General features: G+C 33.5%; 1 protein-coding gene across 7 annotated transcripts in view; it reads right to left on the bottom strand.

Annotated features, from left to right (window-relative positions):
- The window catches only part of LOC119639995 (very low-density lipoprotein receptor-like), a 226,995-nt gene extending 211,099 nt beyond the window's left edge, over positions 1–15,896 (bottom strand). For 3 of the 7 annotated variants that reach the window (XM_038037759.1, XM_038037757.1, XM_038037761.1), the window contains exon 1: positions 14,133–15,892. In XM_038037759.1, coding sequence (XP_037893687.1) covers positions 14,133–14,661 — 529 coding nt within the window. In that variant the 5' untranslated portion in view covers positions 14,662–15,892. Of the gene's footprint in view, positions 1–14,132 lie in introns of all 7 variants that reach the window. The other 4 variants (XM_038037760.1, XM_038037758.1, XM_038037762.1 and 1 more) reach the window with 4 other exon arrangements.
- Positions 15,897–18,748: the final 2,852 nt, after the last annotated feature.

Genomic DNA, 18,748 nt, shown 5'->3' with positions numbered 1-18,748 from the left:
AATAAAATAATTAATGATTTTGTTTTTGTTAATTTTTAAAAAACAGAAGAAAATAAAATTATTGTCATAAGCGCTTTGAAGAAAACAAAAAAACAGCAATTCATTGTTACTATATGCATAACATACCTCGGTTATTGAATTTTATAATTACTTTAGTAATTGAAGAATTTATTAAGCACATCAGCTATAAAGTTCGCATATTTAAGTAAAAAAAAAAATGTATATAAAAAACAAGTAACAAAATTATATTCGACTTTCAACAATTTTTTTTTTTTGCCCACCACACCACATTTATCTTAAAACGAATAAGAACTTTACAGTCGGTCAAAGCCGGTCGGTGGTTAAACACTTTGCCTCACTTCGCCTGGTACACTTATTTACTCGTGATACATGAAAAATTACACATTATTTTCATGCATTGGGATACTTTTCATGAAAGCTCGCATATTGGATTATGCCCGAGACTTCATATGACGTCATCGAAATTTAGCAAACTTAAATTCAATTCCAAAAAATTTTATTATTTTTCAATTTCCGTTATAGAAAAGTAAAAATTAATCTTTCTCTCTATATAAGGCTTTCTTTTCATAATTACCTTTACATATCTTAAGGTTTAAAAAATAGATCTATCTGACCCGAAATCGGTAGCTTTAGTTGTTTTTCTAAATTGTTATTATGGAACCATTTTCATTACGAAATATTTAAAATTCAAGATTTTTCTTATATGAAATGGGGTCCAAGAAATACACCCATGTGGTTCAAATTTGGTCCACTGAATTTATATGTCAATCATGAGCAGCTTTTCATCATAAAACATTAACAAATAGGCCTTTTTGCCAAATAAGAGTTAACATTTCCTGAGAATTCTTTTATGCGGTGATATCCGAAAAATGGACCTGCATGATCCAAATTTGGTAAGGTTGATTTCTTTGTTAATTTACCATTACGAACCAATTTTTCTTTTTTGGCATATAAGGGCTTACGTTTCCTGAGAGTCCTTTTATACGATGATGTTCAAAAATTAGGCCTACGTGGTCCAAATTCGGTAAAATAGATTGCTTTGTCAATTTACTATTACGAGCCAACTTGCATCATGAAATATTGAAAATTACACTCCTTTACCATGCAAAGCTTCAATTTCCGTACGAACGTTTATATGAGAGAAAAAATTGCCCCAACCGGTCCAATTTAAAATGCCGAAACGAAAGATAGGTTTATTTTACGCCCCTCTAGCGCAAAGCTTAATGTACTTTAAGAAAAATGAAATTTCGATGTTTTGCGATATTGGCCGGGCGGGTCCGGCTGTTCCCATCTTATGCGTTTTTTGCCTACTTGCATTTTTGCGAACGGGAGGTACTATGTAGTGTGACAGACGAAGAGACAGAATTACATAGATGCATCCGGAATTTGAAACTGGCCAAGAAAACTTACTTATGCGGTTTACAAGGATATTGCAAAAGAATTAAATTTTCATTCGCTATAATGTAGGCTTGGCAGATTTTTTTTTTCCTTTCTTCTGCCACTGCTACACCATCTTTCTGCAGATTTACCTGCCACAGTTTACGAGTAATGAACAACAACCCAATTTTATATCTCTTTTAGATAACAGAAGTATTCCAAGTGTAACTTGCATTGTGAGGGTGTTCTCTGACCGGCTTCGCCTATTTCCAATACTAACCTGGATGGAAGAACTTTAAATGTTTTTACCAAATTTGAAACCAATATTTTCAATATCAGAATGTTTACTGTAAACATTGCATAGATAGACGGACGTACATGCTTAAATCGATTCAAAATTTGATGCTGACCAAGAACTTAAATCTTTTTTAAAGGTCTTTAAAACTCTACTCTGGATGTTGCAAACCTTTCGATAAAATGAATATACTCGCATCCACCCTTCAGTGGTAGGTATAAAAATGCACACACAATAACATCTAAATGATACCATGTAAAGACTACTGTCTGAATATCTGAAATTTTTTTCTTTGCTTACATTTATTTCTTTACGAACGAAATGATTACACATATGCATATAAAGAGAACAAAAATCTTAAAAAGATGTTAAAACAGACAGTTGACCCCAGTGTTTGCATTTAATTAACATTGAAATCAAACAGAAAATAAAATAAATAAATCAATATAAAGAGATTCAGAAGAAACACAGAAAACACAGAAAACACAGAAAAGTTCAAGAATTTGTTCGCTTTTTCGTTTCTTTTGCGATAGACAGATACAAGTAAACTGCAAAAGGAAAGAAATCATTTCATCGATATCAAGAACTTTATAGAATGATGTAAAAATTAAGTAAAGCAAAGAGAAAGAAATAATTATTGACTTTATTGCTTATTATATTCCGCAACACAGATTGCATACTAGAGCGATTCAGTTTAAATCTTTAATTTTTTTTTTTTCTTCAAGTCTGGAAATTGAATTTTCAAAGTTTTTCCGAAATTCCGAAAATCATTGAATACCAATGGACCAAGGTATTGTCGGTAACCATCACGAAAAATATGTAAAAATGATTTCGAAGAGTGTTGCACCGCTTTGAGCAAGTGGTAATAGGAAGGCGCTATGTCTGGTGAGTACGCTGGATGCGACCGAACTTACAAGTCATCGTCAAACTGAAACCAACAATTAGGATATGATGACGTAGCATCAACTTAGCCGGAAATAACTGTCGCGCAAACGAAACGAGAATAAATGAAGAATGTGAAAATGAGGACGAGGACGACGATTGAGAATAGAGATAGTAATGAGGAACGGATCTAGAATAGAGAAAGCAATGAGAAGTCAATGCGTTACGATGAAAAGCCAATCGAGAGGGATAACGAATGGCGAAACTCGCCGGCCAAGATTATGAATCTTCTCCCGATTCCAACAAATCGCTTCGTTTAGTATCGGCGTTTATGAAAAAGATGTTTCAGTCCTGGTTAGGGGAGTGGAACTATGGGATTCCTTTGGCTGAACATAGACATGCCGATACCGTCAGCTTTTCGTGGCGCTTTAAGGATTGCTTTCTATAACCTGGCGACGGGCTTTTTTCTTGGAAGCCTAAGAGATGTAGTGGAAGAGGAGTCTCTCATCTAATAACAAGGGAGCATCTTTCTTGTCCCTTTTATGAAGGTCATCAAATCGTATGATGGTCAGCGATATTTAAGAGGGCTGGAGTACAGTTGGGTGTATGTAGTGCAATGGCAACCTTAGAAGCATTATTTCCTCGAGAAAGGATAGTTTTTGCATGACCTTCCGGGACGTACGAAGAGTCTGAAAGCAAGAGTGGCTACGGCTGCTTGCAGTAAGAGATCATCCAAAGCTCTATAGCATGCCGTAAGTTTTGTACCAACCAAAACTCATGAAGTTAACGGGTATCTACAGAGGTTAGTTTGTCCAAAACTAGAATTGATCTTGGTGGGAAGAAGCATTGTTCAACTGATTATCGGCGTGAATGCCTTCTTAGCTGACTGCTGAGTACGGCCCTTCGGGGTGTATCGTCGCGGCTATGGTTACTCCTCAGTTTCGCGTGGAACTATCTAAAAGGTGTTTAGAGAGGCCTCGACGCAAACCAGTATGCACCAGTATGGCATAAGGAAAAGCGCAAGAAATTTCCAGACTACCTAATCATTATACTTAAGAACAAATCGTATTTTCATTAGAAACCCTAATTGGTATTATCAAAGAACCTTAAAAATTAGGGTCTGTTGGTCAAGCACAAGGTTGCAAGAGGATCGAATGGACAGACTAGCGAAATGAAAAGGACGGGTCTATTCAAGTTCTTGTGGATGTTGCTTATACCTACACGTTCTTCTTACCACAAATGGTGTAGGGAGTGAAAGTATTCCGTTTACAAGTCATTATAATAAAAAATGAAGGATGTGAAGAAAAATTCGAATTTAACTAACGAAGTTGCCTACCTTAACAAAGCTCTGGTAGGATATTTACATTTAGGTTTAAGACATGATCAGACTTGAAAGCCTTCGCCCTCCAAACTAGAAAACGTAACTAAATAATACGTAACTACTAAACTCTTATAACTAAAATTAATTTCTAACTTAATTAACGTTTAGGCAAAAGAACTTCTGCTTCACACTAAACCATCCTCACTTGATACGGCCAATAAAATGTTCTTGATCTAGCTGGCTTTGTAGAGGAAGCCAAAGATATTAATTTGAAAAAATTCTCTCTAAAGCGAATATATTTTTATTTATTTATTATTTTGTTTTTTCACTGGAAATGTTTAAAGTAATTCAAAATATTTGTATACCATCATTAAGGTATTGATTACAACAATAACGTTATCATTAAGAATTCTATCATCGGTTTTCAAATGTTCTAATGTTCTCCCAAAGTCAAGCGCAGCACACGTTTTTTCTATCTCTTGTGTTTACATTTACGTTTAACTAGAATCAACGAAATGAAATTAATATGCAATGCACACACAACCGTTAGGAAACTTGTTAAAAATCTAAACTAATCAAGTCCGGAACAAAACGATTGAAATCAGCAAAAAATAAACAAATACATAAAAAATGCATACATCAACAACCATAGCAATTTATTACATTTTGTTATTGTCTTATTTTAAAGAAAAAAAAAAAACAATTTTTTTACTCTTCCACTGCACACTTAATCGCTTACGGATTCCATTGCCTTTCTTCTTATCGGAATGTCAGCGAATCAAAGTTAAGAAGTTAAGAATAAGTAAAAGGCAACATTTTCTTTTATTAAACACTTATATAAAACACTCACTATGGTGAATCATAGCCTACCATTAACCATCCTACACTACCCTATAATTATTTCAAAATAAACTTTATGTGGGGTGTGGCCGAAAAAGTCGTCCAAACCGAATCATTTCCAATACAATTCGTCCTTGGGCTAAAACAAGTCAATACGCATGCAATGCCCGTAGGCTGAGCCTAACAAAACAAGACGGACAGACGGATAGACGGACAAACAAGCCGGTCAAAATGATAATGAATCGATAAGAGACATCTAATAATAAACTAACGAAAGTTTAGATCGATCCGTCCGTCTCTGTCCGCCGTGTGTTCTTTTGTGCATCCTATAGATTACAAGCTAATACAAGCTTAGATCGCCTCCAAGTCATTCTAAAGCTTGTCACTCCGTCTGTCCGTGTTGTATTCTTGTGCTATTCAATCTATATTGATTCAGAATGACTCTAACGATCTAATGATTCTCAAGTCCTTTTGATTGTTTGTTCGTCGGTCCGTCATGTATTTCTAATCAACCTGTAAGTCAAAACCCAATAGTAATTTGGACAAATTCAAACTGATTGCGAAGATTGTTTATTCGTCTATCGGTTGGTTCGATTCGAAATCATTGTGTGGTTTGTCTGTCCGTCTTGTATACTTCTACGTCGCCTATAGGTCGCAAGCTAAGACGAGTTTAGATCGATTCGGAGTCATTCTGAAACGTGTCAGCCCGTATTCTATTATTCTTTTATTATTCAACTTATATGGATTCAGAATGATTCTAATCTATCTCAAGTCCTTCTGGATGTTTTTTATCTGACCATTTGTCCATCTTGTATTCTTGTATGCGATTTAAACCCATTCAGAATAATTCTAACCTATTTCAAGGCTTTCTGATTGTTTGCTCATTTATCCGTCTGTCAGCATTGTATTCTTCTATGCAGCTAAGTCAAGGCTAGATCGATTCAGAATGATTCTAAACTATATTAAGTTTTTCTGGGTGTTACATACACACGCACAAATTTAATATACCCTTGTACCGAAGGTGATGTAAGCTATAAAAAGAATTCTTCTAGATATGTTGTTCAAGGGTATGTTCATGTCTCATCATAAAATAGATAAATTTTCTTCGACATAAATAACAAATGTGTAGTTCTCTCCAGTAGATTCTTTACCATTCAGCCCGGAAAGACTTTAACAACCCTGCAGAATAAAAATAAAATACAAAAAAATAAAAAAAAATAAAAAAAAAAAAAAATGAAAAGAATAAAATGAATTACTTTTACGTTACTTCTTTGTAAGAATTCCGTGGACTTTTTTCTTCCATTGCTCGCTCTCTCGTCTCTTAAACATTAAATAACCCGAAAACTTATCAAACTCCAAGGTATACATGTAATACTTCAACTACTATGCGCATTAAGGCAGAGGGCGAAAAAGAGGAAAAATGTACAAAATACACGGCACCTGCAAACCTCGGGATAAACTACATTAACGCAATTTTATACATATATATATTTAAATATATATATATATAGCAAACGCATAAGAAGACTTATAAAAAGAGTCTGCATAGAGGAAAAGCTAAAAATAAGTAGACATAGCAGACAATTACGCAAACCTGACGTAGCTGTTGTGAAGCTGGTTCAGTCAACAGTTAAATATTTGCAGCAATAACAACAAATGCAATACAAACCATGATATATTGTTGTTCTTTATTCTTTATTGACTTACATGCCTAGTAGCAACAGAAAGAACAGTAACAACAACAAGAAAAATATAAGAGAAATAATAAAGACAAAAATAAACAAAGTTAAGTGCATTAAACACACTGATGCCGGTGGATGTAGGTACGGTAAACGGAAACGGAAACTCAAGGCACAAGCAAGCAAGCAAGCAAGAAAATTCTTAAGCAATAACGGTAGACTTGTCTTGAAAACGATAAAGAGTGAATATAAGAGAAAACGTTGAACACTAAGGGTGAAAGGAAGGAAGAAAACTAAATTTGATATTCTGGTTGTTTAAAAGTTAAGTGCCTGTATTCCATTTTTACGTGACAATCGGTTGCAATGATCAAGAATTAACAAATGACTCTGATTGTTTATTATGTCTTGCTATGCTATTTTAAATAGTACAAAGGAAAAGAAAACCAAAACTATATTCAAATATTAAATCACTGAATAACTTTATAAAGTTAGTTAAGTAGCAAATTGAAATCATGTGCATTAGCGGTTTAGTCGTTAAATTTCGTTCACCATACAACTTCTACCGCGACACTATAGGTCAACGTTAAAGTGTATATGTATATATATCTACATCTACCGGAAAGTTTTTCCCGCTTTTGGATTAAAACAATGTACAAATCACCAAACCTATCGTCTGAACGTCTATCTATAAGGTAGACAGGTCTTTAAGAAAAGGGTGTATAGGAAACTCAGAAAGGTAGGATATATATATATATATATCCTACGGTGTATAGGATGGACCATGGAGAATGGAGAAGTATGGAATAGATAGAGTAGACTATAAGAACGACACAGAACAGACTAGAAAAGGTAAGCATGCTATAAAATAGAATCCAAAGGAAAGAATACACAGAATGAACAGAATAGAATGGAGAAGCATAGAACAGAATAGAGTAGAGTAGAGAAGAGCAGATTAGAAAAGATTTGCCAGCAATAAAATATAATCGATATAAAATAAGATGGGATAGAGGGAATATATATTTTCCATAGAAGTCTATAAAGCTACAAGATAGGAGACATCCTTTCTATAATAGGATAAATAAGAGTGTGTATCACCATAAAATATATGGATATACCCTATCCATAAAAGGATAGATAAGAGTGCGTATCACTATAAGATAGGAGGTGGTGTATCGGTATTAGGATAGCATGCAATATATCCTATCCACAATCGCATAGGATATATATAATTGTAGAGGATGAATATATCACATATATATTAGAACAGGTAGAAGTATATATACGTATGAGATAGGGTTTATCCTATCTATCCTATCCTATCCTAGGATGTATATATCCGATCTATAAAAGGATAAATATAATGAACGGAATAGAATGCAGAAGCTTAGTATAGAATAGAGTAGACTACAAGAAAAACGCAGAACTGATTAGAAAAGAAAAGCATGCAATAAAATAGAATCAAATAGAAAATAAAATAGGATAGATAGAACTTACATAAGGAGAAGGGAGAAATTACATAAGAAAGGAGAAGAATAAACTAAGATAGAAGAGACTAGAAGAAGAGCATGGCACGTATTAGAAAAAATTAGTAAGCAACAAGGCAGAATCGCATCGAATATAATAGAAGCGCATAGGGTAGAAAAGAAAAGAAAGCGAAAGGTAAAGTTGATTAAACAGCACTATAGATTCGCTGACCTTGCTAATGGAAACCGATTTTAATTTTCGTATCCGTCCATCCAGGAGATATCGGTATTTAAAAGTTGGTCAGTGCAGATCTAATTATGAAATGTTTAACCCACTCAACGTTTCATCCTAAAACGTTTATGGTCTTGCTGCCAGACCCAAGAAGGACGCTATATAACGCGCGTGCGCTACCGCTGCTGTACCTAAGTACCATAAGTAATACAATAAATTAATATCCCAGTTTGCCAGGCGCCATACTAACGCCAAAACGAGTTGACTTGACCCTTATGTCTATTGTGTATGTGCATTTCTGGCAAGAACGAGAATATAAAAATTTCGTTTGTTTCCTTCATTGTCTTCCTATTACAAGGTTGCACTTAGCCGTTCAACATAGACACTACGTTAGATGGATCTCTATGCGGGTATGCTGAAACATCTCTGTACATTCATTCTCTTGGAATGTATTTGACTTATCCCAGCTGTAATTCAGTCTTTAGTGAAATTTAAACCAATCAAATGGATAAATAATCCGTAATATTCAATCGGATTTGATCGAAATGAATTCAATGCCATTTAAATCAGTTTAACCGATCTCAGTTAAATTTAATCCTGTCCCAATTCGACTCAATTCAGATTAAGCCCACTTTAATACAAATGAACTCAGAATGCAATGTAAAGCAATTCATTTCAGTCCTATTCAGATTGCATTCAGTTTAACACAAATTGGTTATGGTGACGCAGTTCAATTCCATCTAATATAATCCAATTCTATCCAAGTCCATCGGACTCAATTTGCTTTCATGTAATTTTACTTCAATCAATTATTCATCGCTATGTTTAAAAGAAGTGAAAACATTACAGTGGAATGCTGCCCACCACTAAATACCGTACACCAATCTAGAGTTATTCATATAACAACTTTTGAAAATAAGGCGTTTTAGGGGAAGAAAGTTCGAAAAAGTGATTTGATCTTAAATATGCTACATATTGTTCGTCCTTGGGCCAAAGCACGCCAGTGTGCAAAATTTTATTTAAAAATATCTCGAAAATTACGGCCTATAGATTGACCACAAAAAAACGAGACGGACAGACGGATCGAAAATAATCCTGAATCGATCAACATAATAAAAAGTGGGATTATCTCAAGTCCTTCTGGGCGTTACATACATCAGCACAAACTTAATATACCCTTGTATTACATGTGGCGTAGGGTACAATGAGTCATTTTATACAAAACAAAGTTTTAGATACTTTTACATTTAATCCACAACTTTTCATTTTCTTTTTAATCTCTATGCACTTTCTAATTGTATCCATTGATACCATCGCCAATTGAAATATGACAGTAAATTATTTTCCATAATTCTCTTAATATTTTCACATAAAACATTATTCAATAGAAGGTAATGCTGTTAGCCGTAATCCAAAACATTTTCAGCGATAACTATCCCAGGTGAAATAAAAACATGTAACAACATTGTAGACAGGCAAGGTTGTCCATTAAAAACTCTACTCTATGTCACTTAGTACAGTTACTCGCTCGTCTTGGTACTAATACATCAAAAATTACATGCAATGGAATACTTTTCATGAAAGCCCGGATATTGGCAAATGCGCAAAACATCACATGAGTTGAACGAAATTTTGCAAACTTATATTAATTAATTCCTAAAAATTTTATTATTTTGCAATTTTCGTTATAGAAGAGTAGAAATTTAACTTTCTTTCCGTATGCGGACTTGATTTTCATGATAACCTCTCTATATGTTAAAATCAAAACAATTTATCTATCAGATCCAAATTCAGTGTCGTTAGTTTTTTTGCTAAATTATTACTAAGGACCCAAGGGACTTTGGTGCACCAAATACCTCAAAAATTGCCACCTTTAGACTAATGAACAGACGGACATTCAGAAAATGTAGCGGTGTACAGTACAAAGAGTACTTTAATCGAAAGAGTAAAAGTAAGCGGACACTGAAACGATTTGACTTAAAACTGAGACTATAGGTTAACACCAAATTGCATTTTCATAAATTTTCAATGTATTAGATGTAAAAAAATTTCGATGACAAAAGTAAAATGAAAAAAAAAAAAAAATGATTACTAATTATTTCTTAACTTTACAAGGTTTCATTAACACTCTCATGCAACTATTCTTGTATGCATCCGAAATCTATCACACGCGAATTCTATCACATCCGAAATCTATCACCTTTTAATGCAACATATGTTAATGACCGACATTTATCATCACTAATAAAAGTATTCATTATCTGTTAACCCATTTAAATGCGCGCATTATCAAAATTTTCTATTTCCACCAATAAATGAATGAAAGAGATTCTCAAAATGCCGGCCGGTATAAAGAAAATTAATTAACTGTCAACCGATGTCATAAATAAACATAAAAAAAGGAAGAAAAAAAAACAACAAAAACAGTTTTAAAGTATAACAATGAGAAAAAGAAGCAAAAAAAGAACAAAAGGCGGAAAAAACCTTAAAAGCAACCAACAAATAGCGCATAAAACAGCGACACAACTGTAGAAAGATGAACCATTTTTTTTTCATTTCCTTTTATACCAAGATCTCGTAAGATACAAGCAGTCGCGCGGCAATGCAACACATAATCACAATTTTCATTGGACAGCAAAAGAAAATCAAAAAAAAAAATTGTTTCAAAAAACAATAGATGGCCAACGTATGGCTCAAATGGATGAAATACTTTATCAGGTTCTCTATAGGGATTATATTATAGATTTTTGTAACTGCCTGAAACATCTGAAAACTGACAAGCCTAACTAGAGAAAACGTTTTAACCATATTCGGCGGCCCTTCCGAATGTTGAATTTATCCGTCCGTCTTTCTTAATGCTGAATTTACATTAAATCAAGAAAAACGTTATTGTCGGACAAGGCCGACGTTTAAATAATCTACACAACAATTCTGATTTTTATTATAGAACGCAACAAATATATTCTGTTTCTACATAATATGCATATTTCTCATGTGCGCATTTATGGCGAGGGGCCAACAAGCAACCTAATGTAATGCAAGCTTAACGCCTACAAGGAAAAGGAATAGGCGTGGATCGTCTCAATTTTGTACAATTCATATTTGTATAAAGTTACTATTATGGGTCAATTTTCATCACCATATATTAAAACTTGCACTTTTCTGCTCTACAAAGGATCATTTTCGTGAAAATCCTTAATTTTCATCATGAAGCATTAAAAAATTATACCTTTATTTTGTATGAACTTCAGTTTCCGTTATATATCGTCCAGCCGATCCAAAGTTTTCATACCAATTTAGAATCCCAAAATTTTGAAAAGTTCCTCCCAAATAACGTCTTTTCAGAATAGGGAAAAGTGGATCGATATGAACCATTTTCAATAGCATTCGCCCATGACTCAAAGCACGTCAGTATAGCAAATTTCATCAAAAAGTCGTAGCTTGAATACAAATTTACTTGGAGAGGCGGACAGACAGGCTTACATCAATTCAGAATATGATTCTGAATCAATCCGTATAATAAAAGTTGGGTCTATCTTAAGCCCTTGTGCGTGTTACATTATTGAAAATTGCAATTTTTTTCTATATAACGATTTTTCAGAATAGAGTGCTATATATATTGGGAGTGGTCGAAAAGGTGGACCGATCCGAATCATTTTCAATAGCGTTCGTCCTTGGTCGAAATATGTTACTGCACCAAATTTCACGCAAAATTGCGACCTGTAGCGTGAACATATATTTACGTGAATAAACATCAGAAGGACAGACAATCGGATCAATTCGGAATATGATTCTGAATCAATCCGTATAAAAAAGATGGGTCTATCCTAAGCCCTTGTGCGTGTTGCATACGTCCGCACGAATTTAATATGCCCTGTGCCACAAATGGTGTAGGATATGTAGAAAAGCAAAAACTTTGTTATTAAATACTCCCTATAATCGTTGCCATGAGTCGGAAAGTGCGAAAAGCATTAAGAAAGAAACTTTTAACCCGCCCACACGATTACCATAACGCTAATACGATTTCCTGCATACGACAACTGTTTCTATACTGTGGCTTTTGTTGGATCTTTTCTTTAATGAAAACTCCCCTCGGGTAAGTTATCAGCTAAATTCGAACTTCCCTTCTTTAATAAAATCTCTCAGGTAAGTTATCAATTAATTCGACCTTGGATTCGCCCAATACCATACCAATTTTCAATAGATCAATTTAGATATATATGCCTTCATATGAGGACCAAACTACTTCATTTGTGCCGTTCGGAACAGACATTATCTTTAACAACTCCACGTATCGTGGCATGAAAAGTCTCTTCGGCTTTTCGCGACATCGACAATTTTCAAGATCATCTCTTTATTCAAGAATACTATAAGGATTTTGTTACCTACAATTTAACCCTTGACAAAGGCGGCTAATTAGAAAGCTTGCTTTGCTTAAAATTACTTTTGCAGATTGTGTCTCTCGTAAACATGATCTCATCTTGATTCCAAAAGATAATAAATATTGTTAAAGGCTAACCAAAAATCCATCATTCCGAAGTAGAACTTTGGGTACTGGGGTGATTCGTAGTAAACCAAAGTTTCAACTACAGGTAACAGATCTTAGTCAGGGGCATACTCTGTTAAAGACGATTGGTTAGACAGTGACCTGTGCGCTTAAATTGCCTCATCTTCGATCTCTCTTCAAGCTCTTGTGCAAAAAGCATACATAAATGCAGTCATGTAATACAGGTACATAAATATAGGTATGTATCATTCATTCAATCTATAGATGTTAGCTTAGAGAAAGATATGACTGGCGATCGAGACAAGGTAAAGTTGATGCTTTAAGCCAACAAAGCCTTGCCGAAGGAAGATGGCCGCTTTTTCCGATTGTCTTTGCCTTATTGGACTCTAAAAGCCAATGAGTAAACATCAACGATACCGCCACGAAATATTCTTATTCTCCAGACTTATCCAGACACAGAGCATCCATCATCTCTTAGGTGTCCCTTGTAAACCCCCTTTTCATCTTATGAACATTTCGTCTCGGTGTTAAATCGCGATGAAGGAACCGCATCCGAGACAGAATACTCTCAATTTGTTAGTGGGGAAGTCTAAATTTTAAGAATATCAGGGTAGCTCTATGTTCAGAGTACATCGAGATTGTCTTAGTCCGAAGGTCGAACTGTGGGAGACTGCTAAACATCCCCAAGGTAAGCAAATACAAGAGTTGATAATCAGAGCGGACTAATCCCATAAGTATAAATTTCTTATAAGAAAAGCAGGCCCCCTTTTACGATGTAATAAATATGTATATTATATATTTTACAGAAAAAATATTCAAAGGCATAAGGTAAACAAAGCTAAGCACAACTGCTCTCTTGGTTATCATGTTTTTAGCCTTAAATTTTGTTTCGTGCAATCAAAAGGTTGGACTGTCGTCCATTACGACCAAACCACCTCTGCATTTAAGCGAAATTATCAAATAATCTACTGAATGTAACCTGAATGGATAATGGAAAAAGAAAAAAAAAAAACAGCAATAATCAAGAGAAGACAATAGAAACCAGTAGGCAATAAAAACACATGTGCACATTGTTAAGAAGTTTCTTTCACATTTTCATTTTTCTCTTCCATCTCTTGTACTCTCTTCCCTTTCCTTTCTCTCTCTTTTTGTTTTTCCCCTCTTCCTCTCGCTCTTTCTCACTCCATCCAATTGTTCGAAAATGCAGAACAAAAAAAAAAAAAAGAGTTATTTTTAAAAGCAAGACAAGTCTTAAAATATAATCGTCCAAGAAACAAACAGACAATCAGGCAGACCAATAACACATACTGCACATACATGCATATATATAGGGGAAAGGAATTTTTGCAAACGAGACACGTTTTCTTGTATTACATACAGATGGAAGTGCTTTCAATGCCGCTGCCGCTGCCACTGCATGCTTACCTCTCGTCTATTATATATTTATTGTTTACTGAATATGTTGTTGGTATGTGAATGCGAATGCATTTAACAAATATATTAACTGTGACTTACCTATGCCGAGACGTGTACCAATTTTGCCAGAAACGTTTAGAAATTTTATATCCATATTCATGAAGACTTTATTGCCGAAATATGAAGATGATGCTACAGTGCCGGTGGCAGCACTACCAACACCATTAACACCACCACCACCTGAAACAGTTAAATTGTTTTCCGTAGCTGATGAGGCGGCGGCAGTAGAAGTTTTATTTTTATTTGTAGGTGGCCCCAATGTATTAACACGAAATGCATTCAATTTCTCTAGTAATGCGGTACCATTTGTCATTAGAAAATTGGGAGCGTTGGTGGGATGATGAGCAGCACCGGTTTGATGGGGTGACTCGGTCGCTGCTATAGTACACAATTTACTAATACTTAGAATGAATGTAATAAATAAAAAATTCCATGAGGTGAAACTCAAGCTAATCAATTGTTGAATTTTACTCTGATAACTGGAGCTATTGTTGAAAAATTTACTGACTTTTATTGGTTCGCTAGTTAACGACGTTGTATTAGTTTTACTAATACAAAGTGTGGCCATTGTACGTTAAAGTCTCAAATTGTAAGATTAATGTTTTTTTTTTTTGTTTTTTTTGTTTATTCTTCTTCTTCTTCTTTTCTTTTTCTTGTTCTTTTAATTTTTATTTTAATTGAATTTTTTTTTTTTTATTTTCTTTTAACGAGCACTTTATCTGAACACTTTGTTTAAAGCGTAAATTGTTTTATTTCTTTTGTTTTTGTCTTTTTTTTTTTAATATATTATCTGCACTAAAAAAATAAAATCAATTGGAAATAATTAAACTACTTTTTTTTCAAAATTTTTTCATTATTTAATTGGCAACAACAATTAACCAATCACGATAATATTATGTTTTTAAAGCTCTAAAGCGAAAATTTATTGATCATACACTAACACTTTGGAATTTTTTAAATAATCGAACACTTTTATTTTCATTTTCAAAATTTTAAACGAAATCGATAATGCCTAAACACGTCATAACAATTTTATATTATGCCCTATAACATATATATTAAGTAACACATCGTTCACCTTTTTCATTCGCTTCCTGAATTACTTTTCGACTCGATTTAAGCTTGTCTGTCTGTTCTTGCGTCCATCTAGCTTTGGTATGTTAATCTACAAATCTGACTTGATACGCATCCATTTTTTATATAAGTTTGTCCATCCGTCTGTCTATCTTGTTTTCTTATGTTCAACCTAAAGGCGGCAACTGACGAAATATTTTAATGAAATTGAGTACACCGAATATGTTTCGGCTAAAATACGAACACTATTGGAAATAGCTCGAATAGCTTTTCGACCACTTCCCGCATAAGCAATTATTTTAAAAAGTCGTTATATGGCAACTGCCATGTATTCAAGACACGGCTTACAAACTTTTACAACATTTTGATGATTTTGTCCCTGCGTCCGTCTTGCATTCTTTTGTCCAAATCACACTACGTCACAAATTTTTAAGATATTTTGATGAAATTTTGTACGCCAGTGTACCCGCTATTGAAAATGGTTACCATCCCACTTTGTCGACCATTCCCCATTTAAACATTTATTTTCCAAAGCCATTGTATGTATAAATGTGTTAGGCCAAGTGATATAGGGTATGCAATAGCGGGCAGTATCCCACTGTAGTGTTTCTATTTATTTATTTGCAAAGTTTTTCTTAATATTTTTCTGAATTATATAGTTTTTTCGATTAAGAATATGAAGAAAGAGGACGAAGAAAAGCAAATTGAAATCCAAAATTTTGCAAAAATTCTCGCATCAAAAAAAAAAAGAAACAATAAATGTCATCTAAATAAAAGTGAAGAATAAAGAAACTTATATAAAACCGGTTACTTTTTTTTTGTCTGAAAAGACAATTTTTCAACAATGAAAATAAAAATCTGTAGAAAAAAACAACAACAATTAAAACATTTTCGTAGACGCTTAGAAAATTTAAAGACATTTTTATAGCCTGCCACACTTGCGGTACTGCTTGTCTATCCGTCTTATGTTCTTGCGCCCATACCACAGCTTATAGTTTTACCCTATACTACTTACGATATAAGAATAGATTAAGCTTTTGCGGATGTAGGTAACAACTATAAGGATTTAAAACTGAATCCAGATTCGGGACAAGATCGTCCGTCCATCTGTCCGTTCGTCTTGTTTTTATGTGAACAGCGTACAGATTGCGATTTTTGAGTTATCTTGAAATTTTTGGCCCAAGCACGAAAGCTATTGAAAGTGGTTGGGATAGGATCATTTTTTCCACATCTCCATATACACAGCTTGATATTGAAAAGTCGCCATATACTGTATTAAACGAAGTTGGCTATTTAATGGTGAGGCGGATGGGCGGAAGCGGGACTTAAGGCGACATAAATACCCTATCCAATCAAGATGGGAATCTTCCGCTACTTGTGCGATAAACCCAAAAAAACCAACATGACATGGAAGAACAAGGCGCTTAAAAGAACAATAAGACGTTTGTTAATTTTTTGAAAAGAAAATTAGCTTTAAGACTCGTTTTCTATATGATGATCGACAAATTTTTCGCATTTAACATTCAGAAAATCCACGAATGCTTGTCTAAAATCGAATGCATCTGTAATCTTTTCCGATCTGATGCGAATTTTGACCTGGAAAATGCCTCGAAAAGGCTCTCCGGTGAAGCCATAACAACTAACTCGATATGATAGTAACCTTTTTTTATGCCAATCGGATTATCGTTGAGCATAGTAGTCAAGAAACTCGAGCAATTAGTGACCCCTCCGAATTTGCTTGAATATTTGAACGTTCGATTAAAGGTTCAACAAAAAAAGGAGCAATAAATATGTTTTTAAAAGTGAACTTTTTTCACTGCATCCCGATTTTCCCTGTTTCATCATCAAGTTGCTCAAAAGTGCTTCCAGGCTCTGCCACATTCTATCCCTCTTTTCTACTTCTTTCACCCTGATCATAATACTGCTTCTAAATGAATAAGGGGCGTCTACTGCGTAACTGGTCACCAAGAGGAAACCAACGAAAAATAAACAAAATGGTTGACGTGTACGGAGACCACCTGACGTACGCCATGAGGAACATCCTGTGTTAGTACAGACAGAATGACATTTTGCTTAAAATTTTGAGACAAGTTCTGGAAATTTAAAGAAACGTATGAAATATTGAAAATTGAAATATTCGAAAAATTCTCCGTAAGTCGTTTGCCAAATCTATTTTGACAAAATCTAAAAATTCTAATAATATTTTGATCACATAATAAAAGAAATAATAAATCTTTTAACTCCATACACGTGATATACATTTCACATTATATGTTTATGGAATTTTCTCTGTCTTATAATATAAATAATATTTTCCGAATGAATTTTCGAAATTAAGGAAATATTTTACGATAAAAAACAAAAATTCTTATAACTTTTTGAACACAAAATAAATCTTGTTTTGATTACAAAATAAATCTTGGTTGTGTATATTTCAAATTATATATTTTAGGAAAGCTCGAAACATTTTGTAGGTTCTACTATGAAATAATAAGCGACCGGCTTCATTTCCCCATTATTTAACATTTTGATAATTCAAGAGAAAAAGGATTTTGGAAACTTTCACAGTTAACAAAAAAAAATTTGAAATATTTTTTTAATAATTATTATCCATACAAAACAAATGAAGTCACAATTTAGCAAAAAAAAAAATGAAAAGAATAAATTAAAAACTAAATTTTTTACGATAATTACGCATGGACATCATAACCTAACCGGTTTAGCTTAGTTTTTGATTGCAAATAACTTAAGGAGCATGATGTGAGAATATGTCCGATTGATTTTCTTCTTCTACCCAAAGTTTTCAACATGCATTCGTGATTTAAATATGAAGGACAAAAAGACACACTGTCCAAATGCTTAAATAGTTCACGTTTATCAAGAATGCATATATTTTATGGCATCTCCTGCTATATGTTTTTATTTATTACGACAAAGCCAATCGATCACACATAGCCTTAATAGATATAAACAATGAAACACACAATCAAGAACTTGTATATAAAAAAAAAAAAAAAAAAAAAAAAAGAAACCACTAAAATTTACAAACAACGGTATATAACGTAAAAGAAAGAAATACATAGTATGAGAGATACAACAACTAAAACATATTTAAAGACTTTTAATTGGAGCATTCATTAAGCTATTTTCTATGTAGGACAACAACAACAACAACAATAACAGCAACAACAATAGTAATAATAAATTTAATTCCTCTAATTGATTAAACCGCCTTTTTTAAGTGGATTAGAAAGAAAACTTTTCCTATTGTGTCACTCAACACGACCTCAAGCCATTATAATTAGCGTAATAAACATTTGTTTATAAATAAAAAAAAAAAAAAAAAAAAAAAACAATTATTTTCGTTCTATTTGTTGTTGTTTTTAAAGTTAAGTTTATAAACAATAATTTAACACTGCCGAGACGGAAATCTGCGCAGTTCAAGGTGAACGTATGCATTATATCCTAATAACAGGTAAAAACGTGTTTATGGCTACAAAAACAAAGCACAAAAAAAAGAAAGAAAAAAAATTCATATGCAACACGTGGTTTTTACATTCAATTTGTTTTTTTTTTTTTTT

This window comes from Glossina fuscipes, unplaced genomic scaffold, assembly GCF_014805625.2.
Source record: "Glossina fuscipes isolate IAEA_lab_2018 unplaced genomic scaffold, Yale_Gfus_2 114, whole genome shotgun sequence".
NCBI classification, from domain to species: domain Eukaryota; kingdom Metazoa; phylum Arthropoda; class Insecta; order Diptera; family Glossinidae; genus Glossina; species Glossina fuscipes.
Note: the sequence above shows the minus strand (reverse complement) of the source record. Positions and strands in the feature narration are given on the sequence as shown.